Source organism: Eumetopias jubatus, unplaced genomic scaffold (assembly GCF_037043125.1).
Source record: "Eumetopias jubatus isolate StellerSeaLion01/CBP00866 unplaced genomic scaffold, mEumJub1_p1.0 scaffold_14, whole genome shotgun sequence".
In the NCBI taxonomy this organism is placed as follows: domain Eukaryota; kingdom Metazoa; phylum Chordata; class Mammalia; order Carnivora; family Otariidae; genus Eumetopias; species Eumetopias jubatus.
Window position 1 is genome coordinate 35,667,584 of NW_028274820.1, and position 27,936 is coordinate 35,695,519.

Sequence of the window (27,936 nt, forward strand, 5' to 3'; positions counted from 1 at the left end):
ACCAACTGAGCCACCCAGGCGCCCCTTATTTTATTCTTTTTTGAAACAACTGTAAATGGGATTGCTTTCTTAATTTCTGTTGTTTTATTATTAGTGTATAGAAATGCAATGGATTTCTATACATTGATTTTGTATTCTGCAACTTTACTGAATTTATTTATCAGGTCTAGTAGTTTTGGTGGAGTCTTTAGGGCTTTCTATATAGAGTATAATGTCATCTGCAAATAGTGAAAGTTTTATTCCTTGCTTACCAAATTGGATGCCTTTTATTCCTTTTTGTTGCCTGATTGCTGTGGCTAGGACTTCAGTACTATGTTGAATAAAAGTGGTAAGAATGGACATTCTTGTCTTGTTCCTGATCCTAGAGGGAAAGCTCTCAGTTTTTCACATTGAGTATGATGTTCGCTGTGGGTTTTTCATATATGGCCTTTATTATGTTGAAGTATGTTCCTCTGAACCTACTTTGTTGAGGGTTTTTTCATACATGGATGATGTACTTTGTCAAGTGTTTTTTCTGCATCTATTGAAATGATCATATGGTTTTTATCCTTTTTCTTGTTGATATGATGTATTACATTGATTGATTTGTGAATACTGAACCACCTATTTGCATCCTGGGAATCCATTCTACTTGATCATGGTGCATGATTTTTTAAAATATATTGTTGGATTTGGTTCGCTAATATTTTGTTGAGGATTTTTACATCTGTGTTCATCAGAGATATTTGCCTGTAGTTCTTTTTTCTTGTGTCTTTGTCTGGTTTTGGTATCTGCATGCCTTATAGGATGAATTTGGAAGTCTTCCTTCCTTTTATATTTTTTGAAATAGTTGAGAAGAATAAGTATTAACTCTTCTTTAAATGTTTGGTTGAATTCACCTGTGAAGCCATCTGGCCCTGGACTTTTGTTTGTTGGGAGTTTTTTGATTACTGATTCAATTTCATTGCTGATAGTAGGTCTGTTCATATTTTCTATTTCTTCCTGATTCAGTTTGGGAGGTTATATGTTTCTAGGTATTTATCCATTTCTTCTAGGTTGTCCAATTTGTTGGCATATGATTTTTCATAATATTCTCTTGTAATCCCTCATATTTCTGGGGTGTCAGTTGTTATTTCTCCCCTTTCATTTCTGAATTTGTTTGAGTTTTCTCTTTCTTTCTTTCTTTCTTTCTTTCTTTCTTTCTTTCTTTCTTTCTTTCTTTCTTTTTTTTTTTTATGAGTCTGGCTAAAGATATCAATTTTATTGATTTTTTTCAAAGAACCAGCTCCTGATTTCATTGACCTGTTCTTTTCTTTCTTTCTTTCTTTTTTTGGTTTCTGTTTCATTTATTCTGTTCTAATCTTTTTTTTCTTCCTTCTATTGGTTTGGGGTTTCATATGTTTTACTTTTCCTAGCTCCTTTAGGTGTAAGGTTAGGTTGTTTATTTGAGATTTTTCTTATATCTTGTGGTGGGCCTGTATTGTTCTAAACCTCCCTCTTAGAACAGCTTTTGCTACATCCCAAAGATTTTGGACCATTGTGTTTTCATTTCCATTTGTCTCCTTGTATTTTTTAATTTCCTCTTTGATTTCTTGGTTGACCCATTCATTGTTTAGTAGCATGTTATTTAACATCCATGTATTTATGCTCTTTTCAGATTTTTCTTGTGGTTGATTTCTTTTTTTTTTTTTTAAGATTTTATTTATTTATTTAACGGAAAGAGAGACACAGCAAGAGAGGGAACACAAGCAGGGGAAGTGGGAGAGAGAGAAGCAGGCTTCCTGCTGAGCAGGGAGCCCGATGTGGGGCTGGATCCCAGGAACCTGGGATCATGACCTGAGCCAAAGGCAGACACTTAACGACTGAGCCACCCAGGCACCTCTTGTGGTTGACTTCTAGTTTCATAGCGTTTTCATCAGAAAACATGCATGGCATGACTTTGATCTTTTTTAGTTTGTTAAGACTTGCTTTATGGCCTGATATATGATGTATTCTGGAGAATGTTCCATGTGCACTTGAAAAGAATGTGTTTTCTGCTGACCTAGGATGTTCTAAGGGCACCTGAGCGGCTCCATTGGTTAAGCGTCTGCCTTTGCCTCAGATCATGATCTCAGGGTCCTGGGATCGAGCCCTGCATTGAGCTCCCTGCTCAGCAGGGTATCTGTTTCTCCCTGTTTGCCCCTCCCCCTGCTCATTACTCCTCCACATTCAAGTAAATACATAAAATCTTAAAAAAAAAAAAAAAAGGATGGAATGTTCTGAGTATATCTGTTAAATCAAGCTGGTCCAGTGTGTCATTTAAAGCCACTCTTCCCTTGTTGATTTTCTGTTTGGATAATCTGTCCGTTGATGTAAGTGGGGTGTTAAAGTCCCCTACTATTATTATATTACTATTGATTACTTCCTTTATGTTTGTTATTAACTGCTTTAGGTATTGGGTGCTCCCACTTTGAGTGCATAAATACTTACAATTGAATCATTATATAAAAAACTAATGATGTTCTATACATTGGCTAACTGAATTTAAATAAAAAATATTTACAATTGTTATATCTTCTTTTTTTTTTAAAGATTTTATTCATTTATTTGACAGAGAGAGACACAGCGAGAGAGAGATCATGAGCAGGGGGGGAGGGGTAGAGGGAGAAGCAGGCTTCCCACTGAGCAAGGAGCCCGATGTGGGGCTCGATCCCAAGACCCCAGGACCATGACCCGAGCCAAAGGCAGACGCTTAACCGACTGAGCCACCCAGGCACCCTACAATTGTTATATCTTCTTGTTGGATTGTCCCCTTAATGATTATATAGTGTCCTTTTTTGTCTCTTGTTATAGTCTCTATTTTAAACTGATAAATGCTTCTCTATCTCTTCACTTTCAATCTACATGTGCCTTTAGGTCTGAAAGGAGTCTCTTATAGGTAGCATATAAGTGGGTCTTTTTTTTTTTTTTAATCCCATTCTGTCAGCCTGAGTCCTGTGATTGGAGTGTTTAGTCCACTTACATTGAAAGTAATTATTGATAGGTAGATATTTATTGCCATTTTGTTACTTGTTTTATGGTTGTTTTTGTAGTTTTTCTCGGTCCTTATCTTGCTCTATTCTCTCTTATTAGTTGGCTTTCTTTAGTGATATACTTTGATTCCTTTTTCTTTATTTTTTGCATATCTATTACTGGTTTTGTGGTTACCTTTTGGTTTGTATATAACATCTTCTGTATATAACAGTCTATATTAGGTTGATGGTCACTTAAGTTTGAACCCATTCTTTACTCCTGTCCTCCTCACGTTTAATTATATGATGTCATACTTTATATACTTTTATTTTGTGAGTCCCCTTGATTGTTTTTTTTACAGATACACTCATTTTTACTGCTTTTGTGTTTCCTACTTTTTATTACTCTTGCTTATGGTCTTTGCTTTCCACCCTAAGAGTCATGTAGGGCTGGTTTAGTGGCCACGAATTCCTTTATTTTTTGTCTGGGAAACTCTTTATCTCTTCAATTCTGAATGATAGACTTGCTAGATAGAGTTTTCTTGGCTACAGAACTTTTCCTTTCAGCACTTTTCATATGTCATGCCATTTTCTTCTGGCCTCCAAAATTTCTGCTGAAAAATCAGCAGATAGCCTTATGGGGTTTTCCTTGTATGTAACTGCTTTATTTTCTCTTGTTGCTTTTCAAATTATTTCTTTATCACTACTTTTTGTCATCTTAACTACTATGTGTCTTTTTTTCTTTTAAGATTTTATCCATTTATTTGAGAGAGAGCAAGCTAGAGAGAGAGAGAGCATGAGCAGGGGGAGGGACAGAGGGAGAAGCAGACTCCCTGCTGAGCAGGGAGCCTAATGCAGGCCCTGATCCCAGGACCCTAAGATCATGACCTGAGCCAAAGGCAGACACCCAACCAACTGAATTACCCAGGTGCCCCCGCTTTGTGTCTTGATGTGGACTTCCTTGGGTTGATTTTTTTTTGGGAGAAAGATCATAAGTTTTGAACATGTAGAGATGAAATGTTTGTTTGACATTGTTTGAAGATGTTGAATAAGTATTTTGAAATATTTGACTGGAGATGGGAAAGGTCCAAGCTGGAGATATAAACTTAGGAGTCAGCAGCACATGGATGAAGAGGAGTAGAGGAGAGTTGTTGGAGCAATGCTGTTGGAGAGATGTGGAAGGTGAGATCTAGTGCCCTTGGGGCAGGTTTGGTTTTGAATAGGAGCATGAATAATTCCTCTATAGCAACAGGCAGAAAAGCAGAGAATGAGAGTGAAGGCACTAGGGTAAATGTGGAGGTGGAGTCTAGATTTCCTCTTGACTGGTTCCATTTTGTCTGAGATAATAAACAAAGTCATCAACTAAGGATGGTTTGGGAGGGTGATGAATAAGGGACAACTGTTATGTCAGGAGTGTGTGAGATTGCTGATTCCAAGTCAGCGAGAGTTGGGGCTACATCTCTGGGCAAATTTCTCTCTGGGCAAGATGAAGCGATGAAACGTCATTCATAAAGCACCAAGATACTGAGATCAGTGTAAGATTTTCAGGCATAATGGGTGGTAACATCACTTTCTCAACTGTCTGCCTGAGGTGGGATGTTGCAATTATCTGAACAGATTCAGGGACTCAGAGCTGGTGAGGTATACATTTGGGCAAGGGGAGGCTTATAGTTAGGGACAGCAAAGTGACACTCTGAGGGAGGGAGTGTACTGATCTCTTCTGCTGTTCTGCCCTGAAAATTATGGGTTTTCTGTAACAGGCAACAATCACAATCTTCTCTTCTTAATTTGGGACAATATCAAAAAAGTTTCCCTTTATCTTTTATTTATTTGGATAAACAGATAATTTTTGTTCATTTTGTAGTATGTGTATAAAAGTATACATACCTGTATGGAAATGCGTATATGGCTAGAAAGAGCAAGATAGCAAGCTTGATTTATGAACAAAGGAGCTTTATACATGGGATTTGTAGACTTACATATTTCCCTTCCTCATTGCAGCTATTCAGATCAACTCTAGGAAAGAGCACAGGGACCTTGCGTAAGAACAATAATCACATCTGTTATCATCATTTTTCCTTCCTCTGAGGAATCTTAATATGTTGCTTTCAAGGAAGGAATGCTCAAGAGACATAAGAAAACATAAGTTAAACTGGCTTAAGCAAAAGGGGAATTACTGATTCAGATAATAGAACAAATTGACTCCAGGGTCTGTTTGATCTAGTTTCCAGATAGATCAGCAGGATTCTGTTTCTTCTTCTGAAATGACTCCATTCTCATGCTGTCTATTCCCTTATGAAGTAGAGTCCTTTGAGAAGCAGATGCCGACACAGAATTAGACATGGTGATGATTTGGGTCTCTATGAATCAATGTCAACTCGGGCCCTGTGTATAAAAGTCCTCAAAATGTCAGGTACTCCTCTTTTTCCACTTTACAGCCACTCTGGTAAATAATCGTAGTGAATGGGGAAGGACTGGAAGAATCATTATAGTATATTTTTGATGCAGTTGTTCGTGGAGTCCCTTCTAGAACCCGGACACTTCTTCAGTCAATGAGTTCTGGATTTGAAAATTGGCTCAAGTTTGGATGATGAGGAAGGGATTGTGACTTTTTATTGGAGCTATGACCTCAGCCTCCTGCTCTTCCATTCCTGCCCTTTTCTGATTGTGGATGTTAAGCAGCACCCTTGATTAATGCCCCTCTATTCTACCCCAAGGAATGCCATGTTCTTTTAGCCATCTCCTATGAGTCAAGCCCCCATTTGCCGACCCTCTGACTTTGGCTGTTGTTTTGATTATTGTGGCTTCCTGAATTCTTGTGTTTACATACCACCACTTGACCATTATTACTTTAGGAGCTCCATCATTCCCGTTGGCTATAAGCAAGCCCAGCTCCATGACTGCTTCTACTATCAGTCTTGGCCTGCATCACTAAACACTAGTGCCCTCTTAGCAGCATGTTTCTGATGGCGTTGATGTTTTCTCTGGACCCTCTCCTGGAACATAATCATCTGGTGGTTTTTCTAGCCTCACATAATACATCTATTTCAGTAAGCCCAATTCTCTCAGCCTTTCTATTCCTTCCTCTTCCTTCTGTGTAGGCAACTCAGGCATTACCACTTTCCTCCAGGTTGGCCCTCACTTTCTTCAGGCTTCTAAAAGCCACCCTAACAATGAATTTGCCCCATCCCCTGGGGTCTTGCTAGGGTATTAAATCCCATGAAAGAACCCCAAGTCAATGAAATCTCACTTATCCAGTTTAACATTCTAGTGCCTGGATAAGCATCTTCAAAATTCAGTTTCAGTGGTACTCATTGACTCCTTTCAATACAAGCTAGTTATACTATAGAATATAGTTTTTTTTCCTCTCTTATCAGCCACAGTGTGTCCTCATCTGGATTCTACTAAGTTTAACTCTAGTTATTGGCCTATCAGCCAGGAGAAGGAGTAGTAGGGACTCCCAGCAGGGGAGTCCACCTCCACAAGCTCTGAGGTTTCAAGGGGACCTGCAGAGTCAACATCACATCCTCGGGAGGATCCATCCATTTACCAAGGCCATCAGGTATATGGTGGTAAAAAGAGAACTGCATCACTAAGAAGTTCAGTAGCTCTCCTCCATAAACCAAAACTGACAGTAGAGATAGTCACAGAACTGGGCTCATTAATATCCATGGAATTAATGAGGCTTCCAAAGTAATAGAGACCAGGTGGTGGTACTTAAACACAGAAGCCATGTTTCAGCCAAGCTTTCCCAGCCAGAACTCTGGCCTTAGCATGAGACCTGCCTGGCTCGACACATAACTGTCTCTGGAACTCTCACTATCAGGTCCTCATTCCGCTGCTTAGCTGTGTCCATTCCCACTACAGGGGATAAAGGCTACCAAAGAGGTCCTCTGGCTTTCACACTTAGTCTTTAACTGCTAGTCAGTAGCCCTTGGTTTCTCATTACCCCGCTGTCGGGCATCAATACAACTCTATAACCAACCCATTCTGCTGTCCTTGTAGGCACCACTCCCCTTTATCTTTCAAATGATTGAATCATTACACCTGCCAGGACATTCCTCTCCACCGTATCATTTTCATGGAAAATATTTTACCACTAGTGAATTTTTTTAGCAATTCAGCTGTTGTCTCTCTCCAGGGACAATTCATACTCCACATACTGCTCAAGATGGCATCATTTTTACCCATTGGATAGTAACTGAACCAGTTTCAAAGCTTTACCTTACCATTTGTTTCCTCCAAAACTTCTAGTAGTGTTTGTATTAATTTGCATCCTTCATGGATCAGCTGCCAAGATGCGACTAGAAGTGCAAGAGGTTTATCGGGGAAACAGTTGGGAAAGATAACAGAAAGGGATCTAGTGAAGGTGAAGAGAATCTTCAAACAGTGATACAGGGATGACACCTGTAAAGGTGAGGTGAAGGAATTAAGATTTGTTTGGAAGGATTTCAGAGTACAGACTAGTTCTAAGAAAATTTCAACCAGATTGATGCGGAGTCCTCAAGCCAAAATCTTCCATTACAGACATTCTGGATTAGGGTTCTTACCATGTTTAGTCTTGGCTGAGAGAAGCCTGTAGGAAACATGGCTTTGGCATGAATATGGTGGAACATCTGAGGGACAACAGCCGAGGCCATCAGTCACTTATGCTCTAAACTGGGCGTTTTCACAGCCACACACTACATGGTTTCAAGCATGGCTTTTAGCAGCTACAGGGATTAAATCCTTTCAAGTTTGAATCCAGAGAAAGATAAACATCTTTGTCCTAGCATTTCTAGCAGAAGCCCTGAGATTAACTTGGATTGGACCAGTGTGGGTCATGTGCCCACCTATCTACCTCATGGTGGCCAGGGAAATAGCATGTTCTGATTTTTTTCAGGTCTAGTTTTCACGCCCCACTTCCAGGATAGATTTTGGGGCCCCATTCATACCATGAGAACTGAGCAGTGGTGAAAGGCAGATTCCCAAACAAAAACATGCACATAAAGAATATATGTATTTTTAATTTTAAACACTATTGCCAGGTTGCTTTCCGTAGACATTATAACAATTCAAAGTTCCACCAAAAAGGAAAAAATGGTACTTTTTCTCCATATCTTCACCAGCAATATGTGTTAACTTTGTTTTAATATTTTTGCCAAACTGATGGATACAAAATGCTAGCTCATTATTACTTCAGTTTACAATTTCCTAGTACTAGCATATTTTGAAATATGTTTTCACACATTCATTGGCTACTTGGATTTACCTTTCTATACATAGTGTCTTTACATCTTTTGTCCATTTTTCCATTGTTTTTCTTTTTTTTTTTTGTCCTTTTCTTGTCAGTTTATATTTTTCATATTATAGCTAATAATGCTCGGTTGGTCTGTCCTCTGCATTGCAGATAGGTAAGGAAAAAGCCTGAAACTCTGCTCATGTCTTGCCCATCTTCATCTTTATAATCAGTACTAGATCATAGGCCTCAGGGGGCAGTTTAGATCAATATGCCAGGCCTTGGGACAACTGCATCATTCATTTTTGAAAAACAAAGCAAGATAGGACCCAGTGAAGCACAAGTTTCCATGCCCCATCCTCGCTCAAATTTCAGTAATTCTGGAACCACCTTAACAGTTTTGTTGTCTCCTTTAAATTTTGTACTACTATTTCAATTTCTGAAACTTGGCATTTTAACATAGATTTATTTTAAAAGTTTATGTTGTTGCCATTATATCACTATACCCACTAGTTACAGTTTTCCAATACACATTAAAAATAAATTCACAGGGGCGCCTGGGCTGTGCAGCTGGTTAAGCCACCCACTTGGTTTCAGCTCAGGTCTCTGCTCAGGTAGTGATCTCAGGGTCGAGATGGAGATCCATGTCCAGCTCCACGCTCAGCTCAGAGTCTGCTTAAGTTTCTCTCTCCCTCTCCCTCTGCCCCTCCCCCTTACACTCTCTCTAAAATAAATAAATAAATCTTTTATTAAATAAATTCACAACTATGAAAGTAAAAGATATCCGTCTGCATACCACTTAGAATACACCATACTTTGGGAAACGACATCAAAGCATGCCCTAGGTCCACAGACCAGTCAAGGAGAAGATCAAGGATTTACAGCGCTGTCAGTTTCACTGCTTATCTGCAGCACAGCAATCCCCATGGGGTGGGGTGGATGGTAGCTTCATTTATATCTGAGGAAAACAGCACAGAAACGTACAAGAGCTTTCCATGCCATTGGGTGGTGGACATTAGAATCCAGGCCTTGCTCCAAAAGCAATGGGGTAGCAGGGACCCATCAAATCCAGTGGGCGAACTTTCCCTAGTGGTCAGGGCTCTAGGAAGCCTGAGCCCAGGGCAGGCTGGGATTGCATTACCAACATTCTGCGTTCTGGCTGGAACGCTACAAGTTCTAAGGTTCTGCGAATTATGCTGGGGTCCAGGGCTCAGAAGGGGCTGCCTCGGAAGGTGCTGTGATTTGGTTAGGTCACAGTCCCGTCAGGGATCCTCCTGTCCAACCTGGTACCTGGTGCCCACTACTGTCCAACTGGCCTGGAGTCGGCAGAACCCAGGCTGGAGGAGTGATGCGCTGGCTGCGGGCATGGGGCCAAATCCTCTTGCCAGTTTTCCTCTCCCTCTTTCTCATTCAACTGCTTATCAGCTTCTCTGAGAATCATTTTTCCCACATCTCCAGACAGAGGGGCAAGCAGAGATCAAAGTCTTTGGATGATGGTGAGCCATTCCAAGCCCAGAGGCTGATGCCCTATACACGCCACTGCCACCACATTTCCTTTTGACTGTGCCACTCTGGCAGCCTGAAATTTTCATCTCAAAGTTGTTTAGTGTTGGTGGGAAGATATTTTTTAGGGCTCTTGATGTTTTTGGTGAAATCCAATTTAATTGGACTCGAATTAATTTGCTTTATCAGAAATGTGAAGAGTGGATTAAAACAGTTTAAAAATTTGGGAAAGCATGTGCCCCCTACCCCCCTCACTTTTTGCATGACCTATAAAGCACATAAAGTTTGTGCTGTAAGCTGTAAATTAACTAATCAGACTCTGCTCAATAGTCATGGCTAGTCTTAGTGCTTTAAGGTTTTAATTAATACATTGCTTAATTTGTGTCTTAAGAAAGAATTGCTTTGGTCTGGAGATTTCCCTTAGTTTTCCTCCCCAACTGAAGAAATTTTGGAATGTTAAAATTCATGCTGAGTTGAATTCATGAACCTGGAAATAAGATTTTTAGTATCCTAAATTGAGATTGTATAGATAGAATAAGGACAGGATTTGAATTACTTGGAAAATGCCCTGTAAAAAGATTGCTATTTGTATGAAGACTATAAGAATTACTGCTGTCTGGTTTCTAGAGTCTAAAAGAATGTTAATATCTATAAGGAAATTGGTCTTCCTTACTAAAACCGAACCCAAAACTCTCAGCTTTGTCCTGAAATGAGACTGCCCTTTGAGAGGATGGAGAGTAGGGAGAGGCTGAATCAAAAGGCCTAGCTTGTTTCCTTTGGTTTCATCTTTCCCATAGATTTTTCTCTTTTGACTTCTTGGTCATCCCCATACATACTCCAAGAGGAACAGTGTTCTAGTACCATCCCCACCATGTTCTCCACACAAGCAGTGCCTAAAAACATAGGCCAAGCATAGAAAGAAATCCTTCCTTTTGTTCCCTAGCAACTTGGAGTCATACTGGAATTTTTCTAAAGGTTTTATTAAAATGCTGATGAAGAACTAAAAGGGAGTGAACAAAGACACAAACAAATCAAGAATTACAGGTAACATAGTCTGGTCTCCAAAGGCTGAAGGTTCTGCTTCTAGGTAGCTCAATTCTAGGACTGGCCAACCCTGTTCAATGTTTCTGTGGAAAGCTTCCCTTTGTGCGGGAAAGCCTAGTTCAGCCTGTCCTGGACCTCCCCCCACCCCCAATTTTTGCTTCCTAGCCTGAGGCATTTCCCCTTTGTGCTTGCATTCAACCTTCCCATCTAACAGGGACATGGTTTCTTAGACATCATTCCTTCAGCTCCAAATCTGAGAAAATGATTCTAACCCCTACTATGATCCCCACCTCCATCCTTCCTAGCACTCGGATTGATAGGCCTTTCCCACAGGACTTTGTGAATGATCCCACAACAAGTGAGACCTACCACAAAGGGGGTTGCTTTGATCCCTGATATTCACTTACATCCGAGAGCTCAGTAAGCAATTTCCTATGAAATTACAGTTGCACTTGGAACTTTGGGTTAGGAATCTTTTCCCCCAATATCTAAGGAAAGAGTAAAAAACCACACTAACATGTAGTGATGTTCTTTCACCAGGAGCAACCAAACAACAAAGGGGCATAGTCTAAAAAGCCGCTGGCAACCAAGGAAAAAAATAAAGGAAAGATTCTGCATCAGAACAGAATAGTACAGCATGACAATGCTCCAAATACCACTATCACCCTTTAGAAGTCACTAGTGAGTAACTAAATTCCAAGAATTTTCATTAATACTCCTGGAACTAGAGAGATGCAAATTGAGTGGGTATCCTATTCTTTACCGTTCTGAAGAATAACAGGAAATTGTAACAGTGGAGAAAAAAAGGGAAAAAGAAAAACTGAACAATGGATGGAAAGGTCAGTTCCTGGGCTGCAAACTTGGTTTAGGGGCAGATCTACAGTCCCTTTTATGGAAATGGGTAATGCCTCTGATTAGCTAGAATCCTGGCAGAGGAAAATGACAAAATCTTAAAAGAGTGTAGAGCCCAGATATTCTAACAAACTCTGGCACGGCCTCACCTGAGTTCTTTCCCTTTGTCAGGTGCTGAGAACGACTGAATGAATAGAACATAAAATACCATAAAACTGTAGTTTCTCAGAAAAACATCTCAAGGATAGTTTTAGGTGGTCAAGGTGTCACCTACATCATGTCAGCACAAATAGAAGGTCTGAACGCAACAATCCAAGCATTAGTAAGATGAAAATAGACACAGAGCAACTATGCAAACACTGCATAGCTAACTAAATAATGAAATTAAGGAGTTTGGTAGCATGTAGAAAACAAATAATGTACCCTAGAATAAAACATAATTCAAGGAACAAATGCAAATTTCCCCACAAGTGCTTTTAGCTAGAGAATCACCAAATAAGAAATAGATTCAGTGAGGGGCACCTGGGTGGCTTAGTCGGTTAAGCATCTGCCTTCAGCTCAGGTCGTGATCCCAGGGTTCTGGGATCGAGCCCCCACATCTGGCCTCCCTGCTCAACAGGGAGTCTGCTTCTCCCTGCTCTAGCGCTCTTGCTCTTGTGCTCTTACGCTGTCTTTCTTATTCCCTCTCAAATAATATCTTAAAAAAAATAAATTCAATGAAACGAGTCTCAAAGTAAAGATATCAGAATGAGGTAAAAAGGGAGATTTCTCTGATGAAATACATTGAAGGCTAAATAATATGAACATGAGGCAAGGCTTCCAGGTTTTCTCCTTAAGTACCCATTTATTTCTGCTAATGTTGAACACACCAAGAACATTTGTCATTTACACTCTAAAGTATGCATATTATATTGGGCTCTGATAGCTGCCTCCTTCCCCTTCTTCTAGCCTAGGGGGTGCTGATATCTGGGAGGAAGTGACGTTTCACTGTCTTTCCCCTCATGGACTTTTCAGTTTCTTCCATCACCTGTACACCTAATTCCCAGTACTAAGTTTCCTATATTATATATAGTTAGAGTAATTGCTATCACTCAAGACCCTCTCTGAAATTTATACTCCAAGATATTATTTAGAAAAATGAAAATGAACCAAAGGGAAATGTAGCATTCAAGAAAGAGTAGTAAACAAAGAGACCAATAAAACTTAGAGTTAATTTTAAATGTTTGATTTTAAGTCAACAGCAACTTAAATGTAATAATAATTTAATAATGATTCATAAGTATTTAATAGTAATTAGAATTCCTGATTATATCTACCTGGGAAGTGGTATGGAGAGGAAAGGGAAGAAAGCAAAAGCATATTAGGATCCTTATATAGGTAGAGAATGTAGATCCTGATTAGGCAAAGATTATAAAGAGGCATATAAGGGGTGCCTGGATGGCTCAGGATTTATGCATCTGACTCATGATTTCAGCTTAGGTCTTGATCTCAGGAATGTGAGTTCAAGCCCCACATGGAGCCTACTGAAAAAAAAAAAGGCATATAAAAGATATATCTCAAAAATTTTTAAATAATAGCTTATATGTAAATAGAACCAGGAGGTGTGGCTTCAAAACCACTAGAGGAAATAAAGGAACAAAGAATAAATTGATGGACTAAAATATACCTTTCAAAAATGCCACTGAAAAAGAAAGCAAGTATAGCAATCTTAATATTAGATAAAATAGAATTTAAGTAAAAGAAAATCTTTAAGTAGAAGTGATAGTCCATGCTGATATTATAGCACAGTACATGAAGATGACATATGAAGCTTTGTTCATCAAACAACATAGTTTTGAAATAGATGCAGCAAAAGTTGATAGAAATAGAAAGAGCATTTGACAAGTTAAATCCACATGGGATCACTTTACATGCCTATATCAGAAATCAACAGATCAAGTATATAAAATATAAGGCTACAGTATAGAGAATTATAATATATAAAGCCTTGTGATCTGGCCCCCCGTTGTTTTGTTTTGTTTTTTTTTCCTCTTAGCTGTTCTTAAAACAATTCCCCTTCCAGGTAAACATTAGAATCAGCTTGTCTGATTAAATTGTTCTATTTTTTAAATTATTAACTTATTAATTCATTGCAATGCCAATCAAAAAGAAAGTTCTTGTTTTGATATCTGGTATAATATATTTTGATGCCTAGCTTCTCTAGGTGTTTCAAATTGTGGTCCTCCTGGGAGAAGAGAAGAGGACCAAAGATGGAACTTTATGCAATAACATTTTAGACTTTGGTAGAGGAAGTGGAACCAGTCAAGGAAATTCAAAAAAAGTGGCCAGAGATGTTCCAGGAGAACTAGAAGAGAATGATGCTGCAGAAGTTGTGAAAAAAAATATAATTAAGAGGAAGGAAGTGACTAGATAGAATGTAGATATACAAAAATCAGGCCTGTGGGGTAAGGGAAGAATCTGGTACCTAGCTGTGTAAATAGCTAGTACCTCTTCCTTCAGGAATAGAGTGAAAGAAAGAAAGAACCTATTGCTTCATGTAAAATATGATCATGTAGGTTAGCTGGTCTTCACTGGTTCTCCAATAAGGTCAGGAAAGACTATAGGAAAAATTTCTGGGTAGTTATACAAATGTTTAGTCTAAACCTCTGAGATGGACCACATCGGGTCATTCACTGACATGAGAGTCAAGCTAAAAGAGAGGGAAATGAGGCCATGAGGGGCAAACAAGGAAGTTCAAGGTCAAGGAAAGTGAAGTTTTGAGTGAGGTCAAAATGCAAGTGAGAGAGGAAAGAAAAGAAGATTCCAGTTAGAGAATAGAATATTGGAGTTTAAGATTTCGTGGTTGGAGCCATCCAGAATGATGCCAAAATCTAAGTTGAGATTATGGAAATAATTTGCTTAAGATGAAGAATCAAGAGTTTTTCTGGATGGTGGAATTTCAATGTTTGTTTTTACTGTGTACATATTTCTTATATTGAACATGTATCATTTTTGTAGCTACAGAAAGACAATAATCCTGTTTTGATTTTGGAAAAAATATAAGTATCAGGAATGAAAATAAGGAAAATATCAGAACTTAGTGGAAAGAAACAAAGCTGTGGACTTTATACTAACTGGAATGTTTTTAGATGCAGTGTAAGAAACCAAGATTTTACATATAAGAAAAACATAATTTGTCTTGCTTAAGTGAAGCAAAAGAAATGTATGGGACCTCAGAAATGAGTGAATCACCATCATCTCCATATTTCTCCTTTGTTTTCTCTCCTTTTCTCTGCTTATCAAACTCATTCACTCCTATTAGCTTCCTCCTCAGGGCTTCTATGGTCACTGGCAGCTCCATCTTCTCAACTTCCCAAACAAAGAGAAAGTGGCTCCCTGCTACCTCTTAACCCACACGTTTTCATTTGTAAATCGTCAGAGGAAGGCTCTCATTGGCCTGACTTGGTCATATTCCCTCTCCCTAGACCAGTGTGGTCTGGGATTCACCCCGTTTGGTTCAGGTGTGCAGGCTTACATGCCTGGCTGGGACCAGGGAGTTTGTGTAGGAGGGAGCAGTTACCAGTTGTACCATGTGTCTACTGCTGAGGAAGGAGCAGTCCTGCCAAGGAAGGATGGGTTATATTTCCCAGGAGAAAGGAGAGGTACTGGTGGTCAAAACAGCTTAAACCCACATTCTGTCATTAGCAAGTGAATGTCAATGTGTTAATTGACTTTTCTGAGGTCAGTTTCTTCATCAATAAAGTGAGGTTAATAATAACCACCTTTCAGGATTGTGAAGATTGGTTATAATTGTTTTCAAATAAGCATTTATGTTTATAAATTGCTTAATAAGGATTCCACATAATCTGAGAGTGAAGGCCAATTTATATTTCCCATGAAGCTGGATTGATTGCTGGCTGTGGCTGCTCAGAAAGGGTTTGCATTTTTCCAGTTGGCTCTTTCAGAGAGTCACCTTTTCCTAGTTTACACAAAGATGCCCTGTCTTCAACTAGTGCTAACAGCAGCCCTACATCTTCAACTTTCTCTAATGTATATAATATAAAAAAGGTAAATGAAAACCATGTTGATATCATGCACATGCTGGTATGATGTGATGTGGCAAGTTCACCTCTGCAGTATTCTTCCCCCAAACCCATATCTTCAGTCTAATCTTGAGAGAAACAGACAAATCCAAATTGAGGGATATCTACAAAATATTTGGCCAATACTCTTCAAAACTGTCAAGGTCATGAAAAACAAGGAAAGACTGAGACACTGTTACAGACTAAAGGAGACATTATGACCAAATGCAATGTGGGATCCTGGATCTTGGAACAGAAAAAGTGCAGTAGTATAAAAAACAGTGAAATCCTAGTAAAATCTGGAGTTTAGTTAAAAGTAATGTATTGGTGTCAATTCCTTATTTTTGATAAACGTACCATTGATAGTGTAAGATGTTAGCCATGGGGAAAACAGGTGAGAGGTATACAGGAACTTTCTGTATAATCTACGAAATTTTTCTGTAAATCTAACATTATTCCAATGTAGAAACTTCAGCTGTGGAAAAAAAGCTGTGGGAAACAAGTAGAATTTGGAGAGCCCATGTGGCTAAGTCACATGCCTTTTGTTTCCCTGCTCCTGCCTCCTGAAGTAAGCCTGAAGCCGGCTGCCCCCAACATAGCTGAAGCAGTAGAATCTTTCCCATTGACCTTGCCTTTTACTCAACTTCCCTTTGGAGGCTCCAAAAGGGTCGGGTATTACTCCAAAAGTAATATTCAATAGGGCTTAATTTGAAAAACTCTCGTAAGTCTTTGGCCAGCCGAATCAGATCTGTATCCAATCAAACAATTTGAAATTAAATAGAAAGGCCTGACCTTTCCCACAGAGCTTATGAACTCTGTCCCCAAAATAATAAAGTGACTTTATTGTTATTGCATCACATGAAAGCTAGGGGATTAATTCCAGACTCTACTTACTTTACAGAGATGTTGGAGTAAGAAAAAGAACCATCAAAATGCTTTTTTTCCAGACTTATGGTTTTTATTCTAGAACTTTCAAATATAAATTATATTGTTTATTTTTTTATGAAATAAGAAGGATGAAAATCCTCATCTGGGAGAAGTTTTTAAAACTTGTGGCACAACAAAATGAAGAATTAATTTTTTTTTTAATATTTAAAGACCTGGGGTGCCTAGGTGGCTCAGTCGGTTAAGCGTCTGCCTTTGGCTCAGGTCGTGATCCCAGGGTCCCGGGATCAAGCCCTACGTCGAGCTCCCTACTCGGTGGGGAGTCTGCTTGTCCCTCTCCCTCTGCCCCTAAGGACTAATTAGCCAGGAATATCTTAGCAAAACCATGTTGAATAACAAAGGAATTACTGAAAGAGGTTTTTAAAGTATGATGTTGTAAATATATAGTGATATTGCCAATTTGTTTTTCCTTTATTTCCTTTTTATATGGTTCCAATAAAACCAATTTATTGGTTTTTGGAAGTTATTTTTTAGAACTTAACTTGGTTAATCAAAGTTGGATAATGCCATTTCACATTTTTCCCAGCAATAGTAGAAAATAAGGGAGTTAGGATTTAAATAGTACCAATGGGAAAAGTGTCTAGATATGTGAAAATAATGAAATAACACACTGGGGTATGAATGAGTATGCCATTAAACAGGAATGACTAAATGAAATGCACTTTTATATAAAATTAAGCAACAAATAGTCTTTGCATTTACATTTTTGCACTTAATTTTTTATAGCATGTGCTGTAAAGAAAAATTGTCAATTATGTACAGAAGATAAGAAAGTAAGTTAACTTATATATGAGAAAATTGTCTTGGGAATGTTATAAAGTCACATAATTTACAGTTGTAAATGTACTTCCTTCTAGAAAATTACGCTTTAAAAACAAAAAAAAATTTTTTTGCTTGAAAAGAATTATACTTTGGGAAGAATTTTTTTTTGTAAGTCAAGGTAAAGATAAGCCCTTTGAGATGCAGTGACAATTTCCTTGCTACTCTATTATCCCAAAACTAGAAAGGATGACACATTGTTCCTTAACTAAAATGTAGCTAAGTTCCCTTCTCTGATGATTAGGTAGCTGACATTGTTCTTCACTTCAGATTTGGAAGAAAGCAGGAATGCCATAAGAATTGAGGGGTATGGTGTTACAGAGAGCTTTGCAGCAACCCTTACAAAACCATTCAACCAGTATTGGAGAACCGACAATTAACACCAAAGACAGAGAGACATGAAATCACTAATTAGAAAAGAGCATACCCTAGTAACTGGTATCTGTCATAGTGATTTGGATGCACGATTCTGTGTGCCTTCTTATGGTCATCAGTGCCAGTCCTTCATTTAATGAGGACCTGGGCTTCTGGCTCATGGACTTCTCTATCCAACCTGTGTGCTTTTCAAACTCGGTGAAGGCCCAGACACACTTGATCCCTCAGGGTCCTGACTTCCTCAGGTCTGCATTAAGAAGTCACTTCCCTGGCCACACCCTGAACCCTGCACAGTCTACAGTGGCTCCTAAATTTTCGTTCCCCTTACACTGTACTTACTTTTCAGCGTCAGCTAGACTGTCTTCTAGTCCTTTAATCTCTCATTTTTCCTTCAGCTTATTGGCCCTCTCCTATGGACTCCTTCAAGCATCCTTCCTGTGAATTCTCATGGCTGTCCACTTGAATGAAATATTCTTCCACATTTCTTTGTTTGTTACAATGGAAATTTTCAAACATATAAAAGCAGAGAAAATGGTATAATAGAACTGTATACCTGCAAGATCCATCTTTTTTTTAACTTTTTTTTTGTTATGTTAGTCGCCATACAGTACTTCATTAGTTTTTGATGTAGTGTTCCATGAATTATTGTTTGCATATAACACCCAGTGCTCCCTTCAGTACATGGCCTCCTTAATACCCATCACCAGGCTAACCCATCCCCCCACCCCCCTCCCCTCTAGAACCCTCAGTTTGTTTCTCAGAGTCCATTGTCTCTCATGGTTCGTCTACCCCTCCGATTTCCCCCCTTTCATTTTTCCCCTCCTGCTATCTTCTTTCTTTCTTTCTTTTTTTTTTAACATATAATGTATTATTTGTTTCAGAGGTATAGGTCTGTGATTCAGCAGTCTTGCACAATATGCTGTTCCTCTGGATAATGTGAAGTTCTGCTCTTTGAAGACTTTTTAGACTTAGTTAAGGTGTTAGTCAAATCTTTTTGTGATATGTTACAGAAGCCCAGCTCAAACTAATTTAATAAGCAGAAATCCAACTCAAACTGATTTTTATTGACTCACAAAAGTGGGAAGTCCAGGGATGGCCTTGGGATCATGCACAGCTAAATCTCCAAGGATGTTATTCCCATTTCCTCTCTTTTCATCTTTCAGCTCCGCCTCCCTCTGTGTATTGAACCTCCTTTTGTCCTATGGCAAATGTGGACATTTTCCATATAGCTTGAAAGAGCCTGGCTCCCAACAGATACCTCCCAATGTCTGTATACAACTTCAAAGAAAATTCTAATTGGCTTTATTTGGGTCTTCTGTCCAGTCCAGCACTAGTTACTGGGCCAGAGGGATGGGCTACCCTGAGTACCACTGACTGGGTTGGATGATTCCAGTAGGATAGAAATGGTGGAGCAAAGCTGACTGACAGCTGCAGAACCACTTAGAACTGAAGGATGACAGCCACAAAGGAGAGAAGGTGTGGTTACCAGAAGGACAAGGCTGGTGACACAAGCTGAGCAAAAGAGTAAAAACAAAAAACAAAAAACAAAAAAACTACCTTAGTCTACTGTATTTCACCCTTCAACTTTTCAGGATGTGAAGATCCTACTTTCCCTATCTCTGCATTTTAAAAAATGCTCCTAGCAAATAATACAAATAACCCTCAACTAAAATTGTCCTTCCCCAAAGTCAGTTAGTTATTGCCCTCTAGCTCTGTCTGGAATCTCAGAGCGGTGTGCATGATATGTGGATGTTCCGTTGCCTGTCCCTGGCCAAGCAGTGAGTTATTGGTCACCAATCTGGCTGCCTTAGGCTCAACCTGTGAAGGAACTCCCTGTTCCATTGTTCTCTGAGCTTCTGTCAGAGAGAGGCACAGGAGAGAATGTCTCCTTTGGGGACTGCACTGCTTTAGGAGCTCACCTGATCTGGACTTGGTTACGGGGGCCTGGGAATCAGCTTAGCACTGAGTAACCACAAGGTCCTGTCTGACAGGTTCAGGTTTTTCTGGCAATTCATCTCCCATAAAAACCTGCTAGATGGCATGGATTTGATTCCTAGAAATGCTGAGAACTCTTAGCCAAGGTGAGAAATCTCTGGGCTATAATCTGAATCTAGGCTTTGATTTTGCAGTTCTAGTCTTTAAGCAACAGTCTGAGAGGATAGGACCCATTCAACCTAAGTGACTCCATTTGACTTCTGGTCTTGGTTAACATGAGAGAAAAGCTGGCCTTTGATATACCTCCTGCTCTCAGGCAGTGACTAAGGGGTGGTTCTTTACTTGGAATGAGTCATTATCTCTGCTGGTCTCAGGATGTTCAGCAAGAAGTGATTTGGAGGGGTCTGGGATCAGTCTTATAAGATTGGTTACCTGCACAGAACCAGACTGATTAGGTTAGAATCCAAGTTCTTCTGTTCACTAGCTGTGTGACCTTATGTAAGTCATTTGACTGTTCTGTGCCTTATTGTCCTCATCTATAAAGTGGACATAATTTTTCTTAGCTCACAGGGTTATCATAAGGATGAAATGAGTTAATATATAAAAGGGCTTAGAATGATGCCCATCACATGGTAGGCTCTATTTAAGTGACATTTTTACCACTCTGTCCTCATTTTTCTTTTTACTCTTCCAGATTCTAGTCTTATCTCCTGCAATGGTTTTCACCTTTATACCTTCCTTTTGCTTACTTCAGCAGGGGACTTAGAATTCACTTTTCCTATTTTTCACATGATTATCTCAACACCCAATGAGCAGAAGGGAGAAGGGCATGAGGTATGACTGATTGACAGCCCCACCAAGCCCACATGTAACGGAGGAATCCCCAGAGGAAGGAGTGAGTGTTATAGACAAGGGGAATGGGAATGAGTATTGAGGGGTGAGGGGGGGGGAGAGAGAGAGAGAGAGAGAGAGAGAGAGAGAGAGAGAGAAACCCTATCTACTGTAGTTGTTATTACTACTTTATGAAATCATGTCTCAGGTTTAGTTCTCTAAACATAGAGCCTAAGAAAGGGATTCAGGTACATGTGATTTCTTGAATGATTGCCTTTAGCAAAATTCTATGGAATAAGAGTCTCAGGGCAAGAAAGGGACAAGAGCCAAGAAAAGATACAGTCTTGGGATGCCTGGGTGGCTCAGTCGGTTAAGTGTCTGCCTTCAGCTCAAATCATGAGGACATTGCTTTCATTTTTTTTTCTTTCCAAATACAGTGTTTTTGGTGCAGTGAAGAAGGGGCTTGCAAAAAAATGTGTTTTCCATATTTTGGGTGTCAATTCAGTTCTATATATTGGTCAAACTGTAGAGGTGAGTTGTCCTTATTTGAATTTTTGTGTACTTTTTTTCCAGTTAACTTGCAAATACTGTATTTCATCATATTTGGAGGATTATAAATTATTATATTTGCTTTATTAAAAATATAGCAAATCTGTTCATTGATGTTTCCCTGGATACAGGCTGATACTGGTTGTTTCCAACCAGTGTTGGTTCAAGCTAGGTCAACATTCATTCTGATTGGTGAGTACCTTACCATACCAGCTGTTGACTACTTTAAGTTTCAGCTCTAATGTACTCTAATGTATGATAACCATTACCCAGTGAAGGGAGGTGTTTCATGTTGTTTTAGGAACTCCAGGAGTTTCTTATACACTAGCCTTGGGGTGAGGACATATTGAAATATGCCCAGGAACATTACTCTAACTTACATTTCCTCAACTAATATAATCTATAATGACAGTTGCCATTCAGAACAGTGACTCCCTAGGACTGAACAAATTTTAATCATCTTTATATCCATAATGTGTTTTTTTGGTATGTTATATGGTACTTACCAAAGCATGGAATTGTACTAGAACCTTATAATAAGTTTCCAAAAAAGGTGAAATGAAAAGCTTTCCTAGTGAACCCTAACTATATGAGAAAACCCAATCTAGAATCTATGTTTATTTCTTAATTGAAGTGAAAAAAAAAACACATGAATTTTGCCCTCAATTCCCTGTTTTTTCAGGTACTATCAGGTATGTTTAAATCATAATTGATTGTAGCAAAGAGCTTATGAACAAGTAATGATTCATATATTCAGTGTGAATGGGAAGCCCAGTTTCCATTTCATGTTCTGTCCTTGTAGCTTCATTTTACGGATGTACACTGGGGGCGATGGAATCTGCAAATGCTAGAACTCTGCTCTCCCAGCAAGCATTTGTTGTCTCTTTGACAAGGAGCTCCTGAACTCAACAAACCTCCCCCTGCTATCTGCATGCATCTTTACAGAAACGGCAGACTGAGGAATCTGCTCCTTTCTGTTGAGATACTGCCTGGAATGAGTTTAGAGGGAAAATACAGGGAAAGAAATAAGCCAGTGGCCTAAGAGTTTACCAGTCTGGAGATGAAGGACATTAAATGCTACATCCTTTTAGCAGCTGATTCTTTTCTAATATTGGTGACTGTTGTATTAATGGTAGTTTTACTGGAGTATATGATGATGTATGTTATACTGTTTTTCCATAACTTGTTAATTTGTATTTAAGAATCAAACTGCATGATACTAGAAAAGATAAAAATGTAAGAAATTATTGCTCTTCTATTAACTTAAAATATATTTCTTTTCATGCATTTCAGTTGACATGTTTGGATTCCTGATGCTTCTACTCATCATAATATTAATTGCAGTACTCATTTGGTATTGCTGCATCTTTCACTATTACCTGCAGGAGTATGTTCATTTTCTCCTTAGTAAGAATGCACTTGGGGATAATATCACTGAAGAGAATGCTAAGCTAGTTATCAGGAAATGTTTTACCTTTTTTATGTAATAAAAATAACATATCTATATGATAGGGGGAAAAAACGTTCAGAAGGTAACAGAAGATTATCAAATGAAAAGGAAAATTTAACTTGCCCACCCCCCACTCTACCTCTTACACCTCCTCCCCAGAAGTAATCCTTCTAGTATGATTCTAATGCAGTTCTTCTTTTGGTTACTTCCTATATTTGAACAATATGGTTATGACTCCGTCTCATGATTTATTAACTTCAGATGTTATCTATTGAGTCCCCAGAATGAAAGCTGAAAATTTATCTTGCACTATCCATAGTCTTCTGTTATTTTGCTCTTAGTGGGTATTACCATTTTGTGATTTTTGAATTTTAACTATCATTTTTCATTCTTGGCTCTTAAGATTTCTAATATTTCTTCTATTGGTTATTGTTTCAACTTGATTGACTTGATTACTTTGAATAATTGGCTTAGTGCTCTGTCTCTGTATAATCAATTCTTCTCCCATTACTTAAATAAGAAAATTTGGAACCCTGTACTTCTGTCTATTCTTTCCTCCTTCTATCTCCTAAACTCTGTAAGCTTTCTCACTCATTTCACCTTTTTTTTTAAAAAAGATTTTATTTATTTATTCGACAGAGAGAGAGAGAGAGACACAGTGAGAAAGGGAACATAAGCAGGGGGAGAGGAAGGGGGAGAAGCAGGCTTCCCGCTGAGCAGGGAGCCCGATGCGGGGCTTGATCCCAGGACCCTGGGATCACGACCCGAGCTGAAGGCAGACACTTAACAACTAAGCCACCCAGGCGCCCTCTCACTCATTTGACCTTATCAAGTATATAATGTTTACTTTCTGTTTGATAACTATATCTTTATATCCTGAAATGCTTACTCTATAGTTTGAATCTAAAATTTTAAAAATATAACAAACATAATTTTTAAAATCATGATTGTATAAATATTGCTCAGTAAAGACCAAACTGAAAATAGAAACTGTGATTCTATGTAATTAGCTGTATTACTTGAAAGAGAATTATGTAGTGTCTGATCAAATAGATTCTCTTTTCTTACTCTCCATTTCTCAAAATCATGCTACATTTCATTTTGTTTCATGTTTACATTGTGACTTTCTTCTACAGCTTTTGCATTTTTCTAGGGTTTTAAATTACCTTTATTATTTCCTTTCAAGAAGGACAGTCGTACATATCTATTCCTATCACTGTGATCATTCATCTTAGTATTTGGAAAAATATTTTCATTTTCATCTTATAGACACTCTTCTAAAAATCTGAGTTTTTGTTCTAATTTATAAAAATTAGTTTCTTTTCAGGGCTCTATTGAGCTAAAACAATTTTTTGGATCCTGTATCTTCCTCTTTTTAGAATTTTTTTCCCCTTTTACTGGAATATTCCTCAAGCAACTTTTTCAAAAGGAGTTCACAGAACATATGTAAAGTGTTTCCATAGTCCACACATGTTGAGAAATTTTTCTCCATTTTCCTTTAGCCAGCATTGCATTACTTTTTTTCCTTATATTGTACACCTTTTCCGAGAAAGACCCTTAGACAAGATAGAAAGACCCATAAATAAGGTAGGTGCACACTAATAGGTTCATCTGTAAGGAAAATATGCCCTATGAAAAGATAAAGATTAGCTAAATGTCCTGTTTGTTTACCTGAGACCTCCACTTTGTCTAGGACTTCATATTTTTTTTGGCTTTGACATTTTATATCTTTTCCTTATTAACAAACAAGAATAAAAGAAAATGTAAGATGGAAGATCATTTCTTACTCTTTACCTCTAGAACAAAAATATATCCAGAAGGAAGAACCAATAGGGTATATATTACATGTGTGGTAAGAGGATGTGGCAAATACATTGTTCTTTCCTTTTTTATATTTTCTTCCCAGGATTCTGGTATCTTTAAAGTGTCATCCCTTTTTTTGTATAGTGCTGAGTAAGGTGGCAAATTATGCCCACAAGAGAGTAGGGACCTGAGCAAATATACATCACTGAAGCTTCTTTTGTATGTAGTTTCAAAGCAAAACCCTGAAGCCTCTCAGCAAATACAGTCCAACAATTGCACTCAGTTCTGGTTAGCTCTGCTATTCACCCACCATCTCATCCTTTTCAGTTTCTTTTAGAGATCTAGATCTTGTTAATTCAATGAACACTGTATACTGTCAGAAAAATTTGTCATATTAAGGACTTATTGTACTCCATAATCCAAAAATCCTGGTTGCATTCCAGAAATAGTCATCTTTCATTTAAAAAACACCTTTGAATGACTAATGGAGCATCAAAGTATTGATGACTACCTGTGATCTACTATTCTTTTTATTCAGCAGATGTGATTTAAAAGTTAAAGCACTTTTAAAAGTTCCAAATGTTAAAGAATATGAATGTTTAACTGCTAATGTACTTAGTGCCTCCTTGACTCTCATCTATTTCAGCAAATATTTATTGAGTATTTATTATGCCCTAGGCAGTGTTGTTGTCACTAAAAAAAAAGATCACATCCTTAGCTTCATGGTGAGGATATACTCTACTAAGGGGATACAGACAAGTCAACAAGCAATCGTTAATTCTATTGCTAACTTATTGATATTTTCAATGATATTCCATTTATTTTAATTGTGTTTTTCTTAAACACTAAAATCCCCATGGTGGATACATAAAAGGAGAATTTAATTTAATAAACCAATGGTAATAAAAAGTTGCATAAATGCAGTCTAATGTAATGAAATACAGTTGACCCTTGAACAACACATTTGAACTGTGTGAATCCACTTTTATGCAGATGTTTTCAATTAATACAGTGCCGTACTGTAAATGTATTCTTCCTTATTTTCTTAATAATGTTTTATTTAGCTTACTTTGTTAGAGTACAGTACATATTACATATAACATGCAAAATATGTGTCAATCAACTATGTTATCAGTGAGACTCAATAGTAGGTTCTTAGTAGTTAAGTTTGAGGGGGTCAGAAGTTATACATGAATTTTCAACCATGTGATTAGCACCCCTAATTCCCATGCTGTTCAAGGGTCAACTGTAATTTCAATGATAACCTTAACTATTCTGACATAAACCTCATTAATTCTAAGTTCATCGTCATTTTGAACAGAGCTCAAGTCTGTGTTGCTGGAAGACTACACACAGTTTATATTCACCGTGGGCCTACTGCTGGCAAGTGTTTTCATTTACTTGATGGGATGTCCCAGGCCCTCAGTAACCCGCAGATGGAAGTCTCGCCCTTACTTTTTTTTAGGCATCAAAATTAAAGTATGGGTAGAAAACACAATAGCAGATTTCTTTGTTCTAATTTCTAAGACACATTCTTATAACCTCAATAGTTAGTCTAGGATGGGTAAAACCACAATATTGATAGAGAAGAGGTAAAAATTTCCAATCCAAATGGGATATTAATAGATTTCCCAGTTCCCCCAACTCCCACTCCACAAAAGCAATTCAACAAAAGATGACATTTGCCTTGAGGAATTAATTTACTTCATCTTACCTAGTTGGCGGACCCTCTATCCACTCTTCTCAACTTGATTATTTAAACTTTCCCTTACTTACAAAATTCAAATCTTGGCTTCCTTCAGCTCACCATGCATAGCTCCTGGGCAGGTCCTCCTACTCCCCTGCTACCCAGGCCTGGATCCTAGAACCCCAACTGGAGTCAGAACTGTACCCTCCCCACCTCCTTTCACCTGGGTAATTGGACCATAAATAATTTTAGGTCAGAATATGGCTGAGGAAAGTGTTTTATAACTGAAATAAGACAACTACAAAGTGCTTCATAATTACTATTAAAAATAACTCTGGGGGTTATCCAGGTTTTTGTGCTGCTCTGGCCCTGTAGGACACAATACTAAATCTGAACAAGAAGCAGGGTGAAACTCGTAGGGGTAAGGATGAAAGGTCAAACACATACACATTCCATTGCCAACTCCTAGATCTTCTTATGTAAAAATTGTGTGTTTTTTTTTTTTGTAAACAGGATCATGAGGTGTTCCAAAAAGCTATTTGAGTTGGGGAGCTGAAGTTCAGGGTGATTGCTGTTTCCTGGGGTTGAAACCAAACCGGAGGACTGCAGAGAATAGCTCTGTGTTTCAGTTTTTCTCCCTCCATTTAAAACGTCACAGCAAACTGGGCTAGGAGAAATGTTTTGAAAAGAGCACAAGGTTGGGTTGTATTTATTTTGGTAGAAACAGTTATCTATTCACAGATTGAGAACAATTAGTTACACTAGATTCATTGTAGGGACTACAATATAATCAAATTAACAAGGCAGGATTATTTTCCGCCCAAGTGAATAAACTGCAAACCCGGGGGGAATGCTTGTATTAAAGGGTTGAGTAAAGGAGACAGGATTCTTCAAAAGGAATTGAAGATGGAAAAATGGGAGATAGTGGTGTCATAGAGATCAAAAAAGGAGGGTCTGAATATGGAGGGAGAGAGATTCATGGGTGTTCTTTGGATTTACAAATTGGGGAGTTACTGGTAACCTATTTGCATGTGATAGTCTAATGAGCATTTATTTGAGACATAGAATAAGCGGACTTCTGATTTATGGAAGAGGAAAATAAGGAACCTTATACACTCTGTATTATTTGACCATGATGCTCCTCACCCACAGTTGTTTTCCAGGAGTGGTGGTAATATCCCCTCACTTAGTCCTTGGTCTATACTTCTCTAGCAAGTGAACTCAGAAGATGATTTGCTGGGATTATGGATTCATTGATCATCCACAGGTTTTCTGTCACTGGAGACAACTAGTCTTGTGGTCACCACAAAATATTTGACCTTTTCCTCTTTGCTAAATCCATACCCAAGTCAGTTAAGACCTTAAGTCTTTTGGAGCCCTAAATGTTAAAATCACAGTAATATTAAAATCTCAGAGTAGAGATCATATTGTTATTTACAAATATTTTGTGTTTAGCATTTTAAAAATCAGCTAAGTCATCATTGACTTTTCAGAAAGACTTTGTAAAGGTAAATTGATTTTCTTTTTTCATAGGATATGATGAATAGATAACTGGAAAAGATAGATTTCCAGAGAGAAAAAGAGGGTTTCTTCAATGGTAAGCTTCCCAGTTGTATTGTATGAATTGTCTGCATGCCTTTTCCCTCCTCCTATTAAGCAACTTTTAAGAAATGTAATCAGAGTTAATTAAGAAAGTTGAAACCAAATCTGTAAAATGTAAATGATTTTCAATGCCTGAAAATATGTAATAGAAGGCAGCAGAAAAAGGAGATATAACAGCTCCTCAGTCAGGCTGCCTTCGTTGAAATCTGGGCTTCATTGACTAAGTATGTCATATTGGACAACTAACTAAATCTGTCTCTGCTTTAGTTTCCTCATTTGTTAATATTAGCTAA

At 38.2% G+C, this 27,936-nt stretch overlaps 1 protein-coding gene across 1 annotated transcript in view; it reads left to right on the top strand.

Annotated features, from left to right (window-relative positions):
* The window catches only part of CLDN12 (claudin 12), a 64,684-nt gene extending 37,056 nt beyond the window's left edge, over positions 1 to 27,628 (top strand). The window contains exon 6 of the mRNA XM_028120850.2: positions 27,575 to 27,628. Coding sequence (XP_027976651.1) covers positions 27,575 to 27,592 — 18 coding nt within the window. The 3' untranslated portion in view covers positions 27,593 to 27,628. The remainder of the gene's footprint in view (positions 1 to 27,574) is intronic.
* The last annotated feature ends 308 nt before the right edge of the window (positions 27,629 to 27,936 follow it).